The 21,347-nt window shown below is 45.0% G+C and overlaps 2 protein-coding genes and 1 non-coding gene across 9 annotated transcripts in view; 2 read left to right on the forward strand and 1 right to left on the reverse strand.

Annotated features, from left to right (window-relative positions):
* Positions 1–1,737: 1,737 nt before the first annotated feature.
* TP53INP2 (tumor protein p53 inducible nuclear protein 2) lies at positions 1,738–10,530 on the forward strand. 3 transcript variants are annotated; one of them, XM_001371422.3, is made up of 4 exons: positions 1,738–1,869; positions 4,679–4,870; positions 5,519–5,783; positions 7,054–10,530. In XM_001371422.3, the coding sequence occupies exons 2-4, from the start codon at positions 4,741–4,743 to the stop codon at positions 7,301–7,303; spliced, it is 645 nt and encodes a 214-aa protein (XP_001371459.1). In that variant the 5' UTR covers positions 1,738–1,869; positions 4,679–4,740; the 3' UTR covers positions 7,304–10,530. The 3 variants fall into 3 exon arrangements, with proteins under 3 accessions (XP_001371459.1, XP_016283761.1, XP_016283760.1); XM_016428275.2 differs by lacking the exon at positions 1,738–1,869 and adding an exon at positions 2,245–2,982 and having other exon boundaries at positions 5,612–5,783; XM_016428274.2 differs by lacking the exon at positions 1,738–1,869 and adding an exon at positions 2,617–2,982.
* Positions 2,867–2,925, forward strand: MIR12303 (microRNA mir-12303). Its single transcript, NR_162829.1, has one exon. It is a non-coding gene; the product is annotated as a microRNA mir-12303 (primary transcript).
* Positions 10,531–11,925: 1,395 nt separating the features above from the next.
* The window catches only part of NCOA6 (nuclear receptor coactivator 6), a 78,261-nt gene continuing 68,839 nt past the window's right edge, over positions 11,926–21,347 (reverse strand). For all 5 annotated transcript variants that reach the window (XM_056821954.1, XM_056821967.1, XM_056821961.1 and 2 more), the window contains 3 exons: positions 18,086–18,122; positions 15,745–15,893; positions 11,926–12,520 (listed from right to left, as the gene is read on the reverse strand). In XM_056821954.1, coding sequence (XP_056677932.1) covers positions 12,474–12,520; positions 15,745–15,893; positions 18,086–18,122 — 233 coding nt within the window. In that variant the 3' untranslated portion in view covers positions 11,926–12,473. The remainder of the gene's footprint in view (positions 12,521–15,744; positions 15,894–18,085; positions 18,123–21,347) is intronic.

Raw genomic sequence — 21,347 nt, forward strand, 5'->3', positions numbered from 1 at the left:
GGAATCTTAACTTGGGCTCTGTGAATTTGATAACTACTTGTAAAAAAATATCATTTAAATTGCAAAGTTTAAATTCCTTTTGAGAAGAATTTTAGGTAAAGAAGATGCTACCTCTCTGAATCCAGAACTGAACTGTTGGAGAAGCCACCATGAAGAAGCCTCCAGACTACAAGTTGCACAAAATTGAACTTTGGGTGTGGTTGATTGAACATTTATTTGTATGTATACTTTTATGCCAAAGGGGACTGCCCCCTAACGGCTTTTTGTCAATGTGTTCAGCAATTATTGGTTTTATTATTTTTTCTCTTATCCTCACACTATTGTAATCTTTTAAGTTTATTATGTTTTTATGATCCTTTTGGGGAAAAATTAATTTTTCCAAAAATGATCACATGGAGGGATGTAAAAAGTTGACTCGAATACAGGACTACAATCCCCACGAGCCTTTGCTCCACTTCCCCAGAATGCCTTGTAATCTCACCTGGGCCGAGATCGAGAAGGTATTTAAGCTGATTCAAAGGCTTTTGAGAGGCTCTCTCTTGGCTCTTTTTTGGACTTCCGTTTTGGAGCAGGCACGTCTCTTGCATGATGTGAGGTTATTTTGTCTAGGCCTCTGGCCTAGGCACATGTTTCTTACTTGTATATTCTTTAATCTTTAACCTTTAATAAACCTCTAAAAAATATACTTCTTGCAGAGAGAAACTAATTTCTACCTGCCTCACCTGTCTCAGTCTCCTCAGTCTCCCCTAAATTTTAATCTTTACATACTTCAGTATATTTGATTTCCTGTGCATTTTCGTTTGTGCATTTAAATATATTATTGAGATGACCACTGGTTTCATCAAAATGACAAAGGGATCCACAGGACAAAATAAGTTAAGAACTCCTAATCTAGTTAACTGTCATGTTATAGATAAACTGAGGTGGAGAGGAACATGAATTTGCCTAAGGACACATAGCCAGGGGACCTCTTCTTGTCCAGAACTCTATCACAAAAACTTTTCCAAGCTTTGCTCCTGAAGACCAATTTGGGACTTGGTTTCTTTCCTCCCTATTCTTTGGGCACTTCTGTGCCTTCCTGACCTCCCCCAGGTCTCCAGGCTCCTGGAACCTCTCAGGAAGAGTCTGATTGACTCACCCTTGAGAACCAGCAAGTCTTTCCATACAGAGAATTCTCCTCTAGAACTCTCAAGACCGGGTAGGCTTCCCTTCTCTCACCTCCCTCTTCTCCAGAGGACAGGGGAGGGGGTAGATAGAGAATGGAGAATGATGGGGATAGGAAAACCTGGGCAGGCAGCAATTCGACCAGGAGCCCACGGTGGGTCTGTGTGTGTGTAGGAGGAACGCCAGACTAGAGGATAAGCTGGGCCCACCCAAGTGGGCCACGTAGCCTTGATCCATTGGGCTGGCCAGGACTAAGGAAGGCAGATCGTAACCTTTTAAAAGTGTGTGTATTCCTTGTTGTGGCTGGATCACTGGGATGGGGGTAGGGGACCCGGGGCACACAATTCTTGATTGGCCTCCAGCCGCCCTGGCCGTGACGTGAGGGCGGGCGGGCCCCTTTGTGACGTCACAATCAGCTGTTTTGAGCGTTCCAATTTGTGCCGTGAGCCCCGGCCGATCTGCTGCCAATACACCAACCCCCGCCGGGAGCGCTGGAAGCAAAGCCCGCAACCCCGCAACCCCGCAACCCATTCGCCCCAGAGCCCCCAGCAATGCTTTTGGATTTCTAAGGGTCTTTCTGTCTTGGGACACTCCGCCGCAGTAGGCGCCCTCCCGCTTTCCCTGTCGCCTGCTCCCCAGCTCCGGCCCGGCCAGCTCTGTGCCCGCAGTCCCCAGGACGTGGCCGGCGAGTGGTAGCAGCCCCAGGTCAGTGCAGTCTGAACTGGGCCTCTCTTTGCAGCTCCGAGCCGGAATGACCTGAGCGCTGTCAGAGTCGGAGCGTGGTGGGGGGCTTGGGGCTGTTTTGGTGGCTACTAGGGAACAGGGCGGGAGAGGAGAGACGTCGGGGACCCGCACCGCACGGAGACTTCGGGGGCCGCTGGTGGCTCCGACTCCCGACCCAGAATTGGAGCGGGAAGAGCCGCGGTCGGAGATCTCAGGGGATGAGGAAGGGGGCTTGCGGCTCTCTACAGGTCCGGGGTCTGCGCTGGGGATCGAGCTACGCAGACGCTGCTGCTGGGGGCGGAGGGGGGTGGGGGGTGAGCTGTGCGGGTTGGAGGAAGCTCGAGGGTTCCGGGGATCGCGACTTTGATGCCCCGGTGCAAACACTGCCTCTTCTGGTCACGGTGACCCCAGGTCTGCGGAGGCTGGGCTGGCCCGGGACTGCCGGACCCTTGGTCCCGCGGGGCTGCCCTCCCTCCCTCGCTAGAGATCCGGCTTCGCTCCTGGGCCTTTGTCTCCTGGCTTCGCCGCTTCTCCAACCGCAAGAGCCCAGAGCCCCACTGCCCTCTGCCCATTGGCTCCCTGGGGTTGGCCGCTGCGGTTACGTCATCACATTTACATATGACATTGAGTCGTCACCAAGGCCAGCTCCTCCCCGCCACCCTCCGCTCCCCCAACCCTGACTGTCCTCTGGTGACCCGGCTGGGTTGGAGCAGGATAGAGGCCTGATAGGGCGAAGCCTGTGGCTGGACCGGAGGGGCTCGGGAGGATGGGAGGGGGGTGGCGGAGGGTTGGGCTTGGACCCTGGCGAGGAAGTGCCAGTTACTAATCTGAGTCCTGACATCTGGGTTTAGTGGGTCTGGTAGCTCCCTGGGGCCACCCGTGGCAAGTAATGATGATACGCATTGGACTTTGGACTTTAAAACTCCTGGGAAATTGAGGTTTTTCTGTGGGACTGGAGAAACCCAAGCTAGGGAGTGACTCCAGGAGTTGGAAGGCTGATGCTGCTGCTGTTTCCCCTTAGCCTACCTAGTCCTGATTTTCACCCCTTAGTGAAAGACTTCCCTGAGAATGAGGGAAATGAGCCATCCGAGTCAGGTAACACAATCCTTGAGCTCATGACCTCTGGGGCAGCACTGCCTGTCTGTGGTCCAGTTGGAGCTGGTGAGGTTTATATTACTTGCTGCTGGCCTGTTTCCTCGTCCTTGAAAAGGAGCTGGCTTGGGTGGGCGAGGCAGTGTGTTACCTGGCCTGCCCCTAGTGCTTGATGCATTATAAAAAGCATTGAATTTGGGGACAATTAGTGGCTTAATGCATAGAAAGCCAGGCCTGGAGTCAGGAGGTCCTGGGTTTAAATCTGGCTGCAGACATGTCCTAGCTCTGTGACCCTGGGCAAGTCACAACCCTTACTGCCTAGCCCTTACTCTTCTTTTCTCTTGGAACTGGTACTTAGTAGCAATTCTAAGACAGAATGTAAAAAAGGGCATTGATTTTGGAATCAGGTTACTTAGATTTCAGTCCAGGCTGAGCTTCTGGGCAAGTCTTTTCCCTCTCCAACCCTCACAAGTTTCCTCATCTGTAAAATGGGGACAGTAAGATCACCTGTACCTCACCACAGAGTTGTTGTGGGGAAGGCACATAGCTGCCACTATGACTGCCAAAGAGTTGTCCCTGGAGAAGACTTTTGGTTGAGGGACAGGCCTGGTTTCAGAACTGAGATTCTGGGGTCCCATCCCTAGCTGCATCACTGACTCACTGGGAGACACAGAATCTATTTTGGGCACCTCGTACAATGACTAAAGGGATCTGTCCTCCCAAGGGCTATTTGGGGAAGTTAAAAACAAGGAAGTTATTTAGCTAGTAGGAACCCACTTGGCTTCTGACCCTTAAGGTGGTGACATGGTACAGTGGAGGTGACCAGGTATGGAAGGTTCTCAATTCCTGGCACTTCTGTGGAATTGCTCATTTCACAAAGCAAGTCCGCCTTGATCTTCAAATAGGTCACAATGTCCTAGGATGTCAAAGTTAGAGGAGAGCAAAGCCTACAATATCCAATCCCTTCATTGAGGGAACGGGGATGGTTTGCCTAAGGCAACATATGGAATAAGTATCAGAACCAGAATTAGAACTCAGGTCTCCTGACTCCAAAATCCGGTGCTCTTTCCACAGTATATCAGAAGTAGGACCTGCGCCCAGGTAGTCTTGACTCCAAGGCTGGATTCCCTATCCACTGTCCAGGCTTATCTCAGTTCCCTAGGACAGGGCCTGTTCAGACTCTTTCAGGGTCAGGGCAGGGATACAGGCCACACTGGGCAGAAAACTTAAGTGACTTGATGCCCATTCTCAGGCCCAGGGGCTTCAGAGCCCAAGGCTTTGAAGGGTCTGGGGCCAGAGATAAGGAAATGTATTTGGCTTGATCTCTGGAGGGGTAGGGAATTGAGGGAGGGAGTGGTGGAAGGAGGAAGATATTCTGTCCTTGGTGGGAAAGAAGGCTGCCTTCCTGGGCCCACACTTTGTGCCCAAGGATTCCTCTCCATTATGGGAAACCTTGTTCAGCTTTTCATAGAGGGGAGGGGATGAATTTTTCCCTTGTCTTCCTCCTCCTCCCTCCAGGGAGTTTCCTTTTCCTGCTAGTGTTGAAGACTTCTATACCCTTTTCTCTCAAAATCTGTTCTTACAGGGATTTAGAACATTTGGGAGCCTCTCTGGGTGGTCAGAAGGCCCCCCTCCCCTACCCCCAGCTTGACTATATGAGATGGAGGACCTATCTGATTTTGAGCTTCCTTGTCCTCAGGTTTCTGTAGGGCCATTGAAGCTGGGCCTTCCATTGCTCCCCAGCCCACCAACTCATACACCATGTTCCAGCGCCTCACCAGCCTCTTCTTTAGCACCAGCCCACCCTCTGAGGAGCCCCCCTCCCCTAAAGCCTTCATCTGCCCTGAGGATGAGGAAGAAGTGGATGGATGGCTCATTATTGACCTGCCTGGTAAGTGCCTGGTTGAGGGCCTTGGGGGGGGGGGGCCGATCCAGCACATTCACTATCCCAGGCTCAGCTCCATACAAGGGTCTGGCTCAGAGCTGGAGCTGCGAGTAGGGGCAGAATTCCGGGGAGAAGATGCTGGCTAGGAGATATTCCAAAATCCCCTTTCTAGGCACATTCCAAGGGGTTTGGGGCTACTTGAGTTTGTGGAGATTAGTGTCTTCTGTTGTAAAGGGGGGGATATCTCTGCCGTGCCCAGGGAAGGGAGTGGTTGACCCTTGAAGCAAAGGATACTAGGGAAGAGGACAGTTGTGGGACCTGAGGGAAGTGTCCTCTGCCATACTGAGTAGGGATTGCTCCCAAGGCCAGAAAGGTCTTTCAGAGCTCCCTTCTCCTCGGGGCAAGCAGTTGCTTCTGGGGGTGGTGGATTGCTTTTTGCTCTGGTCCTTGGGGAATAGGGGTGGGCCTGGAATAGGGGGAGGAGGGAAGAATTAACCAGAGAGGAAGGGTACCAGTTTTGGGGAACAGATATCTATCCTAACCTCAGTGGGCTTTGGTTCGGACTAATTTTGCCCTTTTCTCTTCCTTACCCATCCCCCATATATTCCTCTGTGTGTGTGGTCCCCTGCTACTGCCCCATTCTCCTCTCCTCAGATAGTTTTGCTGCCCCACCAAGTCCCAAGCCAGCCTCCCCTTGCTTGCTGGATGAGAGCTGGTTTGTTACGCCTCCCGCCTGTTTCACTGCAGAGGGGCCTGAGCTGGGGCCTGCCCACCTGGAGAGCAGCCCCTTGGAGGACCTGCTCATCGAGCACCCCAGTATGTCTGTCTATGTCACCGGCAGCACCATCGTCCTGGAGCCTGGGCCGGGCCCAACCCTGACCCCACCTCGGAGCCCTCCTCCAGCCAGAGCAGGCCACCGGTGAGCCCCTGGGGCAGGGAGAGGGAAGCCCAGGGTGAGGGAACAGGGCAAAGCCCTGGATCCGAGAGGAGACTGGCTGAACTGAAGTGAAGGCCGGTGGAGCCTTCCAGCAGAGGGCCTACAGAGGATGAGCCTTAAGGCTGTCCAGAGGCAGAAGCACCAGGCTAGCTTTCTCTGATGGGCTGCTATTAGGAGTGGGCTTGTGTCACCAGGGTCCTGAGGTCAGGTCATTTAGGTTTGATTGAGATGTCTAGAGCTAGAAAAGGGGCCTACTGTGTGTGTTTGTGGGTGAAGGGGGTGAGGGGTTCACAATGGCATTTCTTCTCTGGAGCTGTAGTGATGGCTAGAATCATATCCTGGGAGATCACAGTCCAAGCGTGGAAGGAGGGAAAAAGGTCCCAGATTACCAGTCTAGAGAAAAAAGCCTATATAAGGTAGAATCTGGCATGGCTGGAAAGGTGAGAATGATAGAAATTCCCTGGTGAGAGGGATAGATAGACCTTTGAGGTGAGGATAAATGGCCTAAGCCAGGAGTTAACCATTATTTGTGACATGGACCTTTCTTAGTCCATAAAATCTATAGACTCTTCAGAGTATATATCAAGGGGCAGCTGGGTGGCTCATGGATTGAGAGTCAGACCTAGAGACGGGAGGTCCTGGGTTCATGTCTGGCCTCTGAAACACTTCCTAGTGGTATGACCCTGGGTCAGTCACTTTACTCCCATTGCCTAGCTCTTACTGCTCTTCTGCCTAGGACCTGATTAGTATTGTTTCTAAGATGGAAGGAAGAGTTTAAAAAGGATTATAGAAGAAACCAATTATACTGAAAGTTGTTAATCTTTTTTAAGTTCGCAGACCTCAGGTTAAGAACCTTTGGCCTAAGCAAGGCTCTTGGTCCTTGAGTAAGCTCAGGGGGAGAGGGGAATTCCTAAGTATTGTAGCTAGAGAGGATGCAGTAAGGCTGGAAGGATCAAGAAAGGCCATCCTTTAGGGGATTTTGATATTTAAAGGAAAGGAACTTGCACATTAGATTGTGTATTATGGGTTGAGGGAAGGAGAAAACAGAGGCAGAGAAGTTAGGGACTGAGTTCAAGCTGGAAATGATGAGGCCAGTGTCTAGACTGACAGTGGAAAGAACACTGTAAACCAAGGGCATGGAATTGGGGATCAGGAAGAATGGGGAGTTTAGGAAATACTGGGATTCTGGATGATGGAGATGGGCCTTCTTCAAGCCCAGCTCTGAGCCTACTATATGCCTCCTCTCCCCAAGGGAGGTCATGCAACCCCGTCGGGATCCAGGCCCCAGACACCACACAGCCTCGATGCCCTCTCGGACAGCACTGCTGGAAAAGGCCAGTCAGGCCCGGTGGGTGCAGCGGGCCCGCCAGAGGGCTGACAGACAGAGGCTGAGCCCTAAGGTTGTTCAGCGGCAGAATCGTGTCCGAGAGCGCCATCCCCGCCGGTCTAAGCACCAGGGCAGCTTTCTCCACCAGCCGTGCCAGCGCCAGTTCAATTACTGACGACACTGAGGTCACCCATCAGCCCATTCCGGGCTGCTCCACCCGACACTGCTCTCAAATAAACCTCTCACCAGCCTCCCTCCCCTCCCCGCAGACACTACCCCTCACCCACTTATCCTCACCAGCCTGCTCCTGCCACCTGTTCTGGACCTAAGTGGTGACCCCCACATGCTCCATGGAACTGTTGGCCAAGGTCCTGCTTCCCCAAGGGAGCCTCGAGGGAAGAGAGGCATTGCGATCCATCCCTGTGGGTAAATGCCTCCCTCTGGGAATGCCCTTGTCCAGAGATGCCAGCCCCTTACTTCTGATCTCTGCATTCCCCAACTAATTCCTACTATTCCCTACCTCTAAATCCTGTCTTGTGAATTCTGATCCTCTTCCTCAACCCCCAGCCTTGACTTTCCCCAATCTCTCAACACAGACCTCAACTTTGATCCCTTTATTTCCCTACATCTGACTCCACCTACACACATACAAAACACTGGTTCTATCACACCTCTGCCCCTCTCAACTCCTCCCTCTTAGGATGCTTGTCAGTGACAGAAGTGTGGCTTTTCTAGGGCTCCCTGACCCACCAAAGCAACTAGGTTGCAATGCCCTAAGGCCCAGTTCCTATTGTCTGTACCCCAAGACAGACTCATTATTAAGAGCTGGTCCAGACCTCTGAAGGTAAAGTATGTTGGAGAGGGTTGTGAGATGTGAAACCTGAGAGTGAAAGAATGGAGGAATTCAGAAAGCGACAGAAAGTCAGAGACAGACTTTAAGAGAGAAACAGCTTCAGAGGAGGAAACCCTTGAACACAGGAAAGCTAAGAGGACCCTACTACTGTGGCTTGGAAGATATAGATGGTTTCCTCAATTTGATGCCACCCCACTTAGTCCAGGTGACTCCTCCCTCACCCACAGAACCCCAATGCATTGGAGTCTGGGGGATCCAAGAGCCCCTGTGAAACCTGGGCTAGCAATTTTCCTGGGGATGGGGTTGGGAAAGGGCTCCCTAGGGACTAGGTTGAGAGCAATGGAAAGGGTTACTTCTGACCACAGCCTGATGGCTCTAGATAACTAGTCTGCCCATTTTACTTCCTGCCTCAACACCAGAATTCTGTACTTTGCATTATAAATGTCTTTCCCATCCTAGAGCTGGGGAGAATCCTCTTTGATCCAGGAGGGACAGACCTTCTGGCCCTCCTGGTAATCCCAAGCCTTTCTGTGTTAAATATTGTTTAGATCAGGGTCTTGGAAGAAGGGTAGAGAAGCATTTTCTCTGGGCCTTTTATTGCCCATCCATTCTGGAATTCTCACCCCTAAGGGTCTGGAGCTATCACTATCAATCTACTGAGGGTTCTCCATCCCCTTTCCACCTACAGAAACCAGGTGGCAGCTCTCTTTCTTCTGAGGTGTACAACCTCAGAAGAGAAAGTTCCCAAACCACAGCCTGTAAGACTTAAGAAGGAACTGCCCTTTTCATACTGTGGGTTGTAAATTCTGGGCTTAGATACCAGCAACTACCTACTTGCCCTGAATTACCCCAGTCAGTTTCTAGATGCCATTCTTTTTTCCTGTCTTCTCAGTTTATTTCTTATACTAGTTTCTGTCACTTAAAACTTTCAAGAATTTTTCCTAACACATGACTAATGACAATTCTTGCCCATAGACCCCTTCTCTCATTCCCTGGCCTTGGCTCTGGCCAGAGTACAACAGGGCTGGCTTCCAACTCCAGGTGCCTATAGTGGGCAGAGGCCTCCCAGCCCAAGGAGCAAACCAAATTAAAAAAAAAAATTAAAACAAGACATTTAAAAAATACTTCCAGCTTGCTCAGAAGTCAGTGATTAAGAGTTCATCCTGTCCCTTTTAGGGTCCCTTCAACCATCTTTTCCAAGAGTCTCCCTCCATCCCCACTTTAGTCACCTCACACCCAGCTATGTTGTGGCATTCACAACAGCTGAAATGAACTTCAAAGTTCCTGCTTTCCCTGTTCCAGTGCTAGGGGATTGGGTTTGGCCCCTAGTCACTGTTTTAATGAAATCTAGAGAGCTGGAACCCATCATCCCAAACCTTGCTTACCCCCTGTTAATGCCTACCCTTCCCATAAGGCTCCCTGAAGCTTTTGTACCCAAGGATTAACACAAGCCAATCATAAGACTTTTTTCCCCTACCATCCCATAGCCACTGTAGCATCTGAGTGTGGTAATATTTCAACTTGATTTTTGAGATCCAACCCCACTCACTCCATCATCCCGTTTGTTCGACTACAGAGCCACCAGATCTCATGCTATATAAATGGACTGTGTATGTGCCTTTCACCCTTAGCATGGTTCAGGGTTTTTCAAACCCCAGAACTTGAACAAAATAAGGAACCAGGATTCATGAAGTCCTATGCAACCTAAGACAGGGAGTCAGAGTCTGTAGTGACAACTGTTTGAAATATTAGGGAAGAGACCAGCGTGTGAGGAGTATTAGACATCAGTATAACCAGCACTTCAACAAAATTGTGTGTGCATGTGTGTGCGTGTATGTGTATTGGGGTGAGATGCCCATATTTTTGTTCTAAGGGTTTGTTTTTAAAGAGTGAAGCACTGTTACCAAGGGCAGTGTTGCTCTTTCCCTATTGAGTCTGAGAGCATGAACCTGCCCTTCTCTTGCCCCAAGTATCACTCCCTGGCCCCTTACTCCCCACTCTTGTCCCAAGAGGGCCACTGTGTGTGTGTGTGTGTGTGTGTTTACCTGTGCAGTTGTGGCCGGTTTTAGGCATACACGTACAACCAGGAATCCACCAATCTGCCCCTTAGACAGAGCGCCTCCTCTCCTCTCTAAGAGGGCAACACTGCCCCACCCCCCAGGTGCTCCAGATCTCGAATGCCTTACTAAATCCACATGGCTTTGAACTAGGGGGCTTAATGCAGACAAACCACCCACTTTCTGATACCTATGACTGTAGCCCTGCTGCCTGGTTCCAAACAAAGCTAACAAGCTGTGTCTCTGTCATATGCTGAGCCCAGATTATAGGAGGAACCTTTCTTAGGATATTTAAAATGTGTATTGGTGGACTCAAAGATGCAACTACCTTGACTCTGTCCTGGTGTGTGTGTGTATGTATGTATGTATGTGTGTGTGTGCGTGTATGTGTGTGTAACAGGATTTGAGTGTTAGACTGTAATGCTATTCCTCTGTGGGGGAAAAAATTAATATAAAGGAAAACACAAGAAATAAAAATCTATTTAAAGCATATACTAAAGTTGAATTATGTTGGTTTGGAGTGCGCCAGGGCTCTCATGTTTATGGGGCATTGAACAGGAAGAGTGGCATGTTGTGGGCACACACTGGGATATGGTCACATTCCTATTCCCCTTTTGTTCCCTGATGCCATTTCTTAAGTTATGGCCGATGATGCTAGGGGATGATGGCATCTGAAGAGAAAGGGCAGAGGCATACTTAAGAATGGCAGTTGGCCCAGTGCTACTCCTCTTCAAAAGATCATCCCCATTTTGTGCTGCTCTGTTCTAAGTGGAGTGAGAGTGAGGGTCACAAGTCTCCACAGGGAGAAGGCTAGGATATAAGAAAGTCAGAGCTTAGAAATGTGGTGCCATCTTCGAGAAGGAGATGCTTCAGCACAAGGTCCACTTGTTCAGGGCTCAGAAGGTCTAGTTTGGGGAGTGGGGGCGTGAAGTTCCATTGGGCCTTCAAACGTGGCTCAGATTACACCCCTGGGCAGTACGCCAACCAGGATACACTCTACAAACAGTAACCATCAAATGCCAGAGAGGAAGGACCCTAAATGAAACGACTTGTTGACTTAATGGGAAAGATAACAACATGACCTATATCCCTAAAGATGAAGCCTCAGGGACAGAGCAAGGTAGGAAAGAAAAACCAATGCACAGCCCTGTGACCTCCAGAGGCTCCTAAGCAGCTTGTGTGTACCTGTATCAAGGATCTCATCCTTGGCCCTCAAATCTCCTTCTACCTCAGCTGAAGGAGATAGGAGTAAGTGATGACAACCAACATGTATATAGTGCTTACTATGTCCCAGACACTGGGTGGGTAAGCCCTTTATAATTATTATCTCATCTGATCCTAACAACAGCCGTGGGAGGTAGGTGATATTCCCAGTCTACCAATGAGGAAACTGACAAAGATGAAGTGACTTGCCAGGCCTCATAAAACTAGTGTCTGAGACCAGATTTGAACTCTGGACTCCCTGACTTCAGGCCCAGCACACTATCTGCTGGGCTACCTAGCTACCCAAGAATATCTGAGGGCTTGTGGACAGAACAGCTAATGCTCAGCCTCTTCACTGTATCTGCTATATATACTTCACTAAATATACCATATCTAGGATGATCAATTTAGAACTGGAAGGTATTCTGTAGGCCACTTAGTCCTGGATTTGTACTCAGGAGCTGGTTTTGAGTTCCAGCTCTCATTTTTTCTTGTGTAATCTTTAGTAGGCTTCACTTCACTTCCCTGAAACTATTTCCTATAGAATTATCTGTAGAATGAGGAAAAGTGACTTTGTTAACCTTTGAGGCTACTTCCAGCTCTGCATCTCTGATCTCTCATCTTTACAGATGAGAAAGCCCTAGCTTCTCCTTAGAGGAGGCTCCAGTATTGCTACAAATATCCTTCATGGTCTAAAACAATGACATTTATTTAGAGCATTTGGGATTCCACATTATACAAACCCTTAGATTCTCTTTATTCACTGGTCCATTTTTCTACAACAAATACATCTGAAATCATCTATAATAAAATTATTTACAACATTTCCAAAGGAGAGGGATTATTTCTGCCCCCATTACAGCTATTCACAGAGTACTTCCACTGCACAAAACATCACCAGCTACCTAAGAACGGCCACTGTATCTGCTAATTTGCTTAGGAAACAAATGTGAAATCTAGACATTTACAACAGTAGGCTGTCATTTCTTCTAAGAGACAATTCCATTTGAAAAACTTGAACTTCATCTTGCCATTACAAACGGTTCCTCAACCTTGTCTCTCACTGTTTTGTTTTTTTTTTATAAAGAGGCTACGTGGTTTGAGAGAAGGGCAGCATTATTAAAACAATTAACTGTACAGAAATCGTTGTGTTTGTTCTTAAAAATCACAGTTCAAAATTGCTTTTTGTAAAATTCACACACATTTACAAGTCTCCAGTTGCCTGAAGTGATTTACTTGGATTTCCTTCGCTTGGACTGCATCACGCTGGCTGCAGGCTCTGTGAAGAAAGGAAAGACAGGTACAGCTTAGGACATCCACTCCCTGGCCCAATGTGGCTACTAAGAATCTTTGGCAAGCTCTACAGTGAGGAACTTTTCTCACTAGTGATCCCATGAGAGGTGGAGCTGAGCTGCAAAGCAGGGTCTTCCCAGGCTGAATCATTATATCACAATTAGTTCTCAGGTCCAAGCACTGGTTAGCCAGCAGAATAGTAGGCAGTAGGATCAGGGATTAAACTCCAATTTAACTTGGTACAAAGCACTACTGGGTGCTGGGGATAGAAAGAATCTGAAAAAATGGTAGTCTCTACCTTCATGGGAGAGCTACTTTCTAATGAGGGCAACATGACATGTATACATGTAAGCATAAATAATGCAAGACAAGGGCAAAGGAGAGATCTAGACAGGCTGCTCCAGGAAAATCTGGAGAGGATAATACTTCCATTGGCTTAGATGATGGTAGGGGGAAATCAGAGAAAAGTTCACAAAAATGGACAGGGTGTATCCTCTCCAGCTGCTGGCTGTTGTTGAGGGAAGAGTCTGGCATATGTGCCTCTGGGGAAGAGCACACGAATACCCATTGGCACAGACCCTCTGGAGAAACAATGAGTTCAGGAGTCCTAGAGGATTTTTCAGTTGGGTGAATGATCTGCTTACAGATATAGATAATAAAAAGCCATAACAGGAATTGCAGTAGCTAATTGCAGTAGCTAGAGATAGCATTACCATTACCACCTCTACAGAGCTAACTAAGTAAAGCCTGTTTCAAAACCCTGCAGTAGTCTCAGGCCAGCTCTACACCTCTCAGCTGGCTGATGTTGCAAAGGATCCTAGCCTTGTGCCTGCATGGGCTCTTGAAAAATTCTGACTTTGAAGACCAAATAAAATATGCATCTCCATATACATGGTAAAAATTAATGCATTATATATTAAACTGCAAGTCTTTATTATGTACAGCTTGCTTTTCTTTTAAAACATAATAAATTCAACATGTAACTTCCAAAGTTGTCCTGCTTGTCTGTGATTCTTAATGGCCTCTTCTGTCCATTAAAAAACAAACAGCTTAAATGACCCTCTTTTCTTTCTTTGCCTTTTCTTACTTTCTTCTCGTTTTCCTGTATACCATGTCCCTATTTCCCCTTCTATTCCTACCTCCCTAATCTCCAGATTGAAAGAGAAAAAAGAAAAATCAACACCCTTCTAACAAATACAACATATACTCTGTGTAGCTCATCCTGCCACAGACTACTTTGGATTATATACTCTCCTATCAGGCATCCAGGCCTGTCACTTCTCTACACCTCTGGTTTTTTGGATAGTTCAGGTGAGAAAAGTACAGGAATATGGCAAGAACCTAGCATGGCTACCAGTATAGGCCACTTCCAATGTTTATCTTTCTTCTGGCCTTAAAGGTATCTGATGCAAACACAGCCAAGAGACTTCATGCAGTGAATGAGGGATGACAATAAGGAAATGAAAAAGAAAAAAGTATTTCAGTCTTTCTATCCACAATCTGGTTTCTGTCTTCTGAAATATTAATAGTGTTTCTTCCAAAATGGTTTCTACTGAAAAAGCAATTTTAAGAAAGGGAATCCCTAGACACCCAGCAACCTCTTGCTCCAACTTTTCCTGCCTGAAATATAACTGTGTCTAAGGCATTCTACTCTGTTAACTAGGGTCAATAGAGCATAGAGCAAAGAATTTTGTGGCCCCACATGGTACGACATGGATTCAGGGAAAGCAGGGAAGATGAAAATGGCAGTTGGAGAGAGGAGGTTAGGAATAGGTTTCCTTAAAACTTTCACTCCCTTCAATCTCCAGTCCCTGGTCAACAGTTCCTATTTTTCTCTATTAGAAAATCAATGACTGGACAAGATGCCCCACTTCATGTCACACATGACATTCCTTCTTAGGAACATGGTATAATGAAGCCACAAGTTGATAGTTCTTCATACTGGGTGAATCAAAGGCATAGGAATAGAATCTACCGAGGTCTGCACAATTCTCTGATGTTAGAGGTTGGCACCTTGCTCATATTTCTAGCCATCTGAGAGCTACCCAGCCAAGTACATACTTTGGTGAGGAAATTCTCTTTGATTCAGTGTTCACCTATGGGAATACACAGATCTAGATTAACGCCCAGAAACACTGATGATCTACAACACCTCTGCTGGGCCTAGATCAATCTAGGCTGAATATCTCAGTAAGTTAAGACAGTTCATCAAGAACAACTGCCCTTATTTATATCAGACATTCACTTGATTAATCACCACATACATCCTTTGTTTATACCATTTCCTACACTAAAATCTCCTTGTCCTACCTGAATCCTGGCTGATATCCTGCCTATGCTATAAGTATTACCTCAAATATGAAGCTATTTCTGAAACTCTCCAGTTGGAAATGACCTTTCCTTCTTCTGACTTTATATACTATTTTGCTTACATTGCACTTATACCACTTGCAGAGTCTAATACTTATTATTATTATTATTTGGGGGGGGGGGGGGGGCTCATGTCATACCTTTCTACTATAATGTAAGCACAATGAGGGCAAGGCCTAAATCTTATTTATCTTTATATTCTCCTAGAATATACATATTGGGACATAATAAGGGCTTAGCAAATACTGGTTAGTTTTTTTTTTTTAAAACCCTTACCTTCCGTCTTGGAGTCAATACTGTGTATTGGCTCCAAGGCAGAAGAGTGGTAAGGGCTAGGCAATGGGGGTCAAGTGACTTGCCCAGGGTCACTGGGTTGGGAAGTGTCTGAGGCCAGATTTGAACCTAGGACCTCCCATCTCTAGGGCTAGCTCTCAATCCACTGAGCTACCCAGCTGCCCCCCAATACTGGTTAGTTTTAAGTGTGGTGGCTTCTCTTCAAGGTCAGTATATTTACTGTTGAAAATCTAATTCAAATGACAATTATTACAAGAAGAAAGCATCATCAAACTATATAGAGGTGTGGGTTTCTATCCAGCTCCAAGTCTTGTCTCCTCTCTACTTCCAATCACCTGCACTACAGTTTCTATAAATATCATGATGTGTTAGATGTAGTCTTGTCTATCTCTAAATAGTAAGCTACCCAATGATGGGACTTCCAAATTCATGTCTCTTCCATTTCACTCTGAGGAGTGCTTAAGAGTTTAAAGCACTTTGGTTGTAATAAGGCCTACTCTTTTTCCTGTCTTGCTTTCCTCTGTATAGGTACACAACAAGGCCCACCTTTTGAAGTGCTAGAAGCTGATGCTGGCCGGGAGGAACGCTTCCTCTGCCCATTTTCCCCACTCTCCTGGGCAGTGGTAGGCTCCTCAGCTCTTGAGTTTCTCCGACTTGGCGTTTTAGACTTCTCCCCTGTCTCCTTGGGTTCATTACTGGAGAAAGAATGAAAGCAGAGAATTTCTAGTGAGGAGCACATACTTGGGTACAGAATTAGAAATGGGCACAATAAACCTAAGTTAGAAACATGAGGCAGGTATTGAAGGGACAGATTGGACTAGAAGAAAAAGTCCCCAAACAGAGGTTACATGGCAGAAGAATATACTATCTCACACAGAAAGGATACAGCAGCAGTCAAAAGATAATATAGGGCTCTCAAAAGTCAGAAAGGTTCACATGATTTCATAAGAAATTGCTTTATTCATATTTCAGGATCTTTCCTAATAATCAGATCCCTTAGGCAGATATGGTCCCATTTTATTAATCCTTACAGCCTAAGAAACATGTCCCAAGGAACTGCCCATTCTCTGAAGCACTATTTATGCTTAAAAACTTGCTCTTTCACCAAACACTTAAATGTATGTATATATTACATGGAATATCCTACAATTTAAAATACGCACAGCCCTTTTGGCTATGAGACTAATAGATTACCTTGTACATCAATTACTCGGACCTCCTGCTAACATATATGAACCATTCTTCTGGCAAGAAACAGCCTGAAGGCCTTAAATCTGCCCAAAAGGAAAGTATCCTGAAGATTCCCATTAGCTCATTAAAATGTCAACAGAAAATTTTCTGTATACATGCAAACTTTTTCTATCCAATACCTGCTGTATTCCTACCTATGGGCAGATCTAAAGTACAGGAGAGAGGATTGAAAAGGCTATTCTACATGTCTTCTATTTAACTGCCTGAATGAAAAGTCTTGGTCCAATAAAGGTGGCTGCTGCATTTTCCCTTCCTTGTCTCAGCCACTACCAAATAGCTAGTGCCAAAGGAAGTTACTCCTTTCTCTTTCCTCTTGCAAATATTATCCATCTTCCTTCTAGTGGCATGGTGACATCTATTGGCTCCTCCCCTCAAAAACCCCATTTTTGGATAGTCCTAATTATTATTTAGTTGTTGTTTTTTTAAACCCTTACTTTCCATCTTGGAATCAATACTGTATATTGGTTCCAAGGCAGAAGAGTGGTAAGGGCTAGGCAATGGGGGTTAAGTGACTTGCCCAGGGTCACACATCTGGGAAGTATGAGGCCAGATTTGAACCTAGGACCTCCCATCTCTAGACCTGGCTCTCAATCCACTGAGCTACCCAGCTGCCCCCTAGTTTGTTTTTTACATTGAGCTGGACTCCGTCCCTGTGCAACTTCCACCCAAAAGAGCTTTCTGGGGGAATAAATATCCAACAACTTCCACAAGGCAATTTTTCACACCAGTCTTCAAACTGACATTGAATTACCCCATATCACCCTATATCAAGGAGATTATATAGAGATGATTCTCATAGTGGGTACAAGGTTGAAGTAGAGATTTCTCAGGTCTATTCCAGCTATAAAATTTTGTGATTCTATGTATTGCTATGCATTGAAAACAGTATGATGGAAAGAACTTTAAACTGAACATCAGAACTGAGTTTAGACATGACTGCTACTAATTTATTGTGTGATCGTGGGCAATTCATTTACCTCTGGGACTTTGATCCTTTCTGTACAATGATGAGGATAGACCACATGCATGTCTTTCTTTTTTTAAACTTCTACTTCTGTCTTAAAATTGATACTAAGTATTGGTTCTAAGGAAGAACAGTAAGGGATAGACAACTGGAGTTGTGATTGACCAGTTAAACAGCTAGGAAGTGTCTGAGACCAGAACTGAATCCAGGATCTCCTCCCTCCAGGCCTGGCTCTCTATTCACTGAGCCACCTACATGCTGCCCCAACCACATGTATTCCAAGATCCCTTCCTCATTCTAACATTCAAGAAAGACATCTATAACCTCAAAAAGCTATTTCTTTCCACTAATTAGTTTAACTATATGTTGTTACTCACTTCCAATGTGAGGACATAAGGCCTATGCTCTTGTTTGCACAAGAAGCAGATTGGTATATTTCTACAGATGCTAAAGTGGTGGTCACCCAACTTTATTAGGAGAAACCCTATCTTTGGGGGCTAAAGTTAATGTCTAGTAAATGCCAATGACAACTAGCCAATTCAGAAGGGAAAATAGCCAGGTGAATGAAGTGAAGAAAAAGGGCAAGAAGAGTTGCCATTTAGAAACTGAGAAAGCTGAGTCTCCAAAGAGGTTTATTTTCCTGCTGAATTAACAGGAATTATATCATCTTACCTTTGACTGGAGACTATAGCAGCATTTGCTTCCAGTTCTGCAAGAAACAGAAAAAGAGACTAAAAAAATGCCTTTTGCAGAAGCTACTGTGATATGGGTACAACTAAAAATACAGATGTCTATAGAAAATCTGAGTGTCCTACTTGGAATGAAGTCTCCCTGCCCACAGATACTCACTGCAGATGGTAGAAAATCATGGCTAGTGTTTACAATACCCAATGAATATGGGAGGCATGTAATCTGGTCTGATTTTCAACAACCCTATGCTGTAAATAAAGACTTCTATGATCAATACCATTTGATATTAAGGTAACTAAATCTGGAACTTCCCTTTTAAATAGATCCATTAATCCTTATCTTAAAAAAAATCAGTATTCAAGTACTACCTAAGAATTATACATTTTTATGCTTTAGAACTAAATTAAGTCCCTTTCAAATGTGATAGTCAGTGAACATTGCAGAACTGAAGTTTAGGAGGAATGGGATGAATATAGGATTTCTGGGCAATGTTTCTACCCTTTCCTGCTCATGTGTGCCCTCTTGTGGTCACTTAAAGCCAGCAGGGCTGGAGCAATTCTTGCTGACAAGAACATTCCTTGGAGAAATAGAACTTTACCCCAAGAATTGAGAGCAGACCACTCCCATCAAAAAAGGACCACTTAATTATGAACTATTTTTTATCATTAACTAGGGACATTTTATATTTCTGTTTACATTAATATGACACTGTTAAGCAATGTTATAAAAATCTTACCTAGCATCTTATCACATGGTTTCATAGTCTATACTGTTAAATTCAGATATATCATTCATTAATTGTTTCATTTAATTACATCTTGCCTTTACAACTAGACTTAACACAGTGCCTGTCACATAATAGGTGCTTAATTAATGTTTATTGATAAACTCTATGGGCAGGGCCCTAGCATATTTCCTTTTATTTTTTATAAAACCCATACCTTCCATCTTGGAATCAATAGTGTGTATTGGTACCAAGGCAGAAGAGTGGTACGGGTTAAACAATGGGGGTTAAGTGACTTCCCCAGGGTCACATAACTAGGAAGTGTCTGAGGTCAGCTTTGAACCCAGGACCTCCTGTCTCTGGGCCTGGCTCTCAGCCCACTGAGTCACCCAGCTGCCGTGCCTTTTTAAAAAAAATTCGAGACAACAGATGTAAACATGAATCAACATTTAAATATACAAGGAGAAAAAGATGACACAGGAAACTGCAAACTTATTTTATATATATATATATACCTAGTACCACACTATATATAAATAGATGACTTAAAAGAGGCGGGTTGATTCACAGAATGCCAAGAAGCTCAGTCAGCCCTCAAGTATGTTTTTCTCTCTAAAATACTACCTAGTGCATACTAATCTATTGCTTATGAAGTCCTAATTCCTTGGCCTGACATTTGAGGTTTTCCAACATCTGACACTAGCCCACCTTTTCAGCTTAAGGTTCCCTCCTCACTGCCTTTAGCCTGTGCCCTTGCACAAGGTTGTTTGTTGAGGAAATGTTTCCCCTATACATTTTTTGGTCTGCCTAAAGCCTGGCCATTCGTGAAGACCCCATTTAAATGCAACCCTCCTCTATTAAGGGAAGGTGATATTTTTCTTCCATGAATCTCCATAGATCTATTTTTCCAGTTTGTGTTGTAGTTGTATATGTGTTTTCTTCCTATAAAACTTGTTTCTCAATTCTTTGTATAGTGCAGCACCGTGCACAAGATACTCCATAGAATAGTACTTAATAAATATTCACTGAGTTTAATAACTTTCAATCAACTAGTATGAATTGCTTATAGATTCTATGCATGGCACTATAGGAGAAGCAGGACTGAGCTGGTCTTTGAAGGACAGGTAGTTTTTCAATGGGTAGAGAATTGCTATGAACATACACCTAAGCATGCTTAGGAGACAGCTAAAAGAACAATCTGGCTGAAGCAGGAGGTTAAAGCCAAATGGTGGGAGATCTTAAATACTAAACTAGGAGTCAATTCTTTATTTTGCATGAAGATGAAAGTCATCAAAGGTATATGAATGTCTTTTACCTAGAGAAATAACAAATGGATCAGAGGGAAATAAGCTAAGATGTGTATAATCATGATCATATACAAATTTTTTCTTTTTAATTTTATATTTGATGGTCTTAAAAATGTTGCTGTACTGTATACTAGCAATGAGATGATATGGGAAAGAAAAAGTTTCCCAAGTCTGATCTTCAAGCATGTAAAGCTTGTTAACCCTATCACAATCCTTAAGAGCCAGGAGAAACTAAATATTGGGGGAGGGGGGAAGAGCTCTGATTACACACACACACACACACACACACACACACACATACCATATCTAAGGCAGACTAGGTTATGACAATTATGTCTTCAATATCAGTAAAATCCATAGATAGGCCAGATTAGCATACAATTCAGGAAGGATATGTATGGGAACTTAGATCTTAACAAACAAGTGTGTCTTGTAGTATGCTATATCACCAATTTCCTTCCTCTAGAAATATGACTGCACACTTATTTGCAGCATCCTAGGCCTAAGTGACAAACAAAAACTTACACAGACATGCCTGGAATGACTTTTATTTGCTGGTACTACTTTACAATTTAATAAGAGATGTGCTTTATGAATCATGATTTTTAGTCATAATTAATATGAGCACTGTTTAATAGTATTTTCCCTTTCTGTTCTATAGAAGCTAGCAATTCTTCAAGGCTCCTGGGAATGCTGGAGCAATGGGACTATAGAAGAGCAACAAAACAATAGTGAGAGTTCTGTCAAGTTTACAGAATGGGGCACTATATCAGGAATAAGGACATCTAAGGTTTGGCCAAGAGAAGACCTATTCGAAGTGTTTGAATATTCTTGTAGAGGGGATTGACAATTAATCTGGTGGCAACGTGGAGGATGAATTAGAGATAGGAGATTAAACTGGATAAGAATCACTTGAATGCATGTAACATGAGGATCTCTGAAGTTCCTTTCTTTTCTTAAGAGTCTATGACATTGTGACCTTAATTAAAGTGTCATTTGTCAATAAAATGGTTAAATATTACTACAAATAGGGAAAAGGTAGGAAGGCTGGAGGATCTGAAGGCAAGAACAATCAATTATAAGCCTGGCCTTTATAACAAAGTTGGTTCAAAAAATGACATAGAAAAATTTTTAATAGTTTCCTTCCTTGAGCTGATATTTCTGGCCCCCCACCCCAAAATGAGTGAAAATGAAAGCAAGGTTGGAAATAATT

The sequence above is a fragment of the Monodelphis domestica genome, chromosome 1 (assembly GCF_027887165.1).
Source record: "Monodelphis domestica isolate mMonDom1 chromosome 1, mMonDom1.pri, whole genome shotgun sequence".
Taxonomy (NCBI): domain Eukaryota; kingdom Metazoa; phylum Chordata; class Mammalia; order Didelphimorphia; family Didelphidae; genus Monodelphis; species Monodelphis domestica.

Bases quoted from the DNA above. Each gene is read 5' to 3' on its own strand.
- TP53INP2 (XM_016428274.2), top strand. From the start codon at position 2,886: ATGCTGCTGCTGTTTCCCCTTAGCCTACCTAGTCCTGATTTTCACCCC. The intron at 4,871-5,518 runs GTAAGTGCCTGG...TCCTCTCCTCAG, and splicing joins GCTCATTATTGACCTGCCTG to ATAGTTTTGCTGCCCCACCA. The intron at 5,784-7,053 runs GTGAGCCCCTGG...CCTCTCCCCAAG, and splicing joins CCAGCCAGAGCAGGCCACCG to GGAGGTCATGCAACCCCGTC.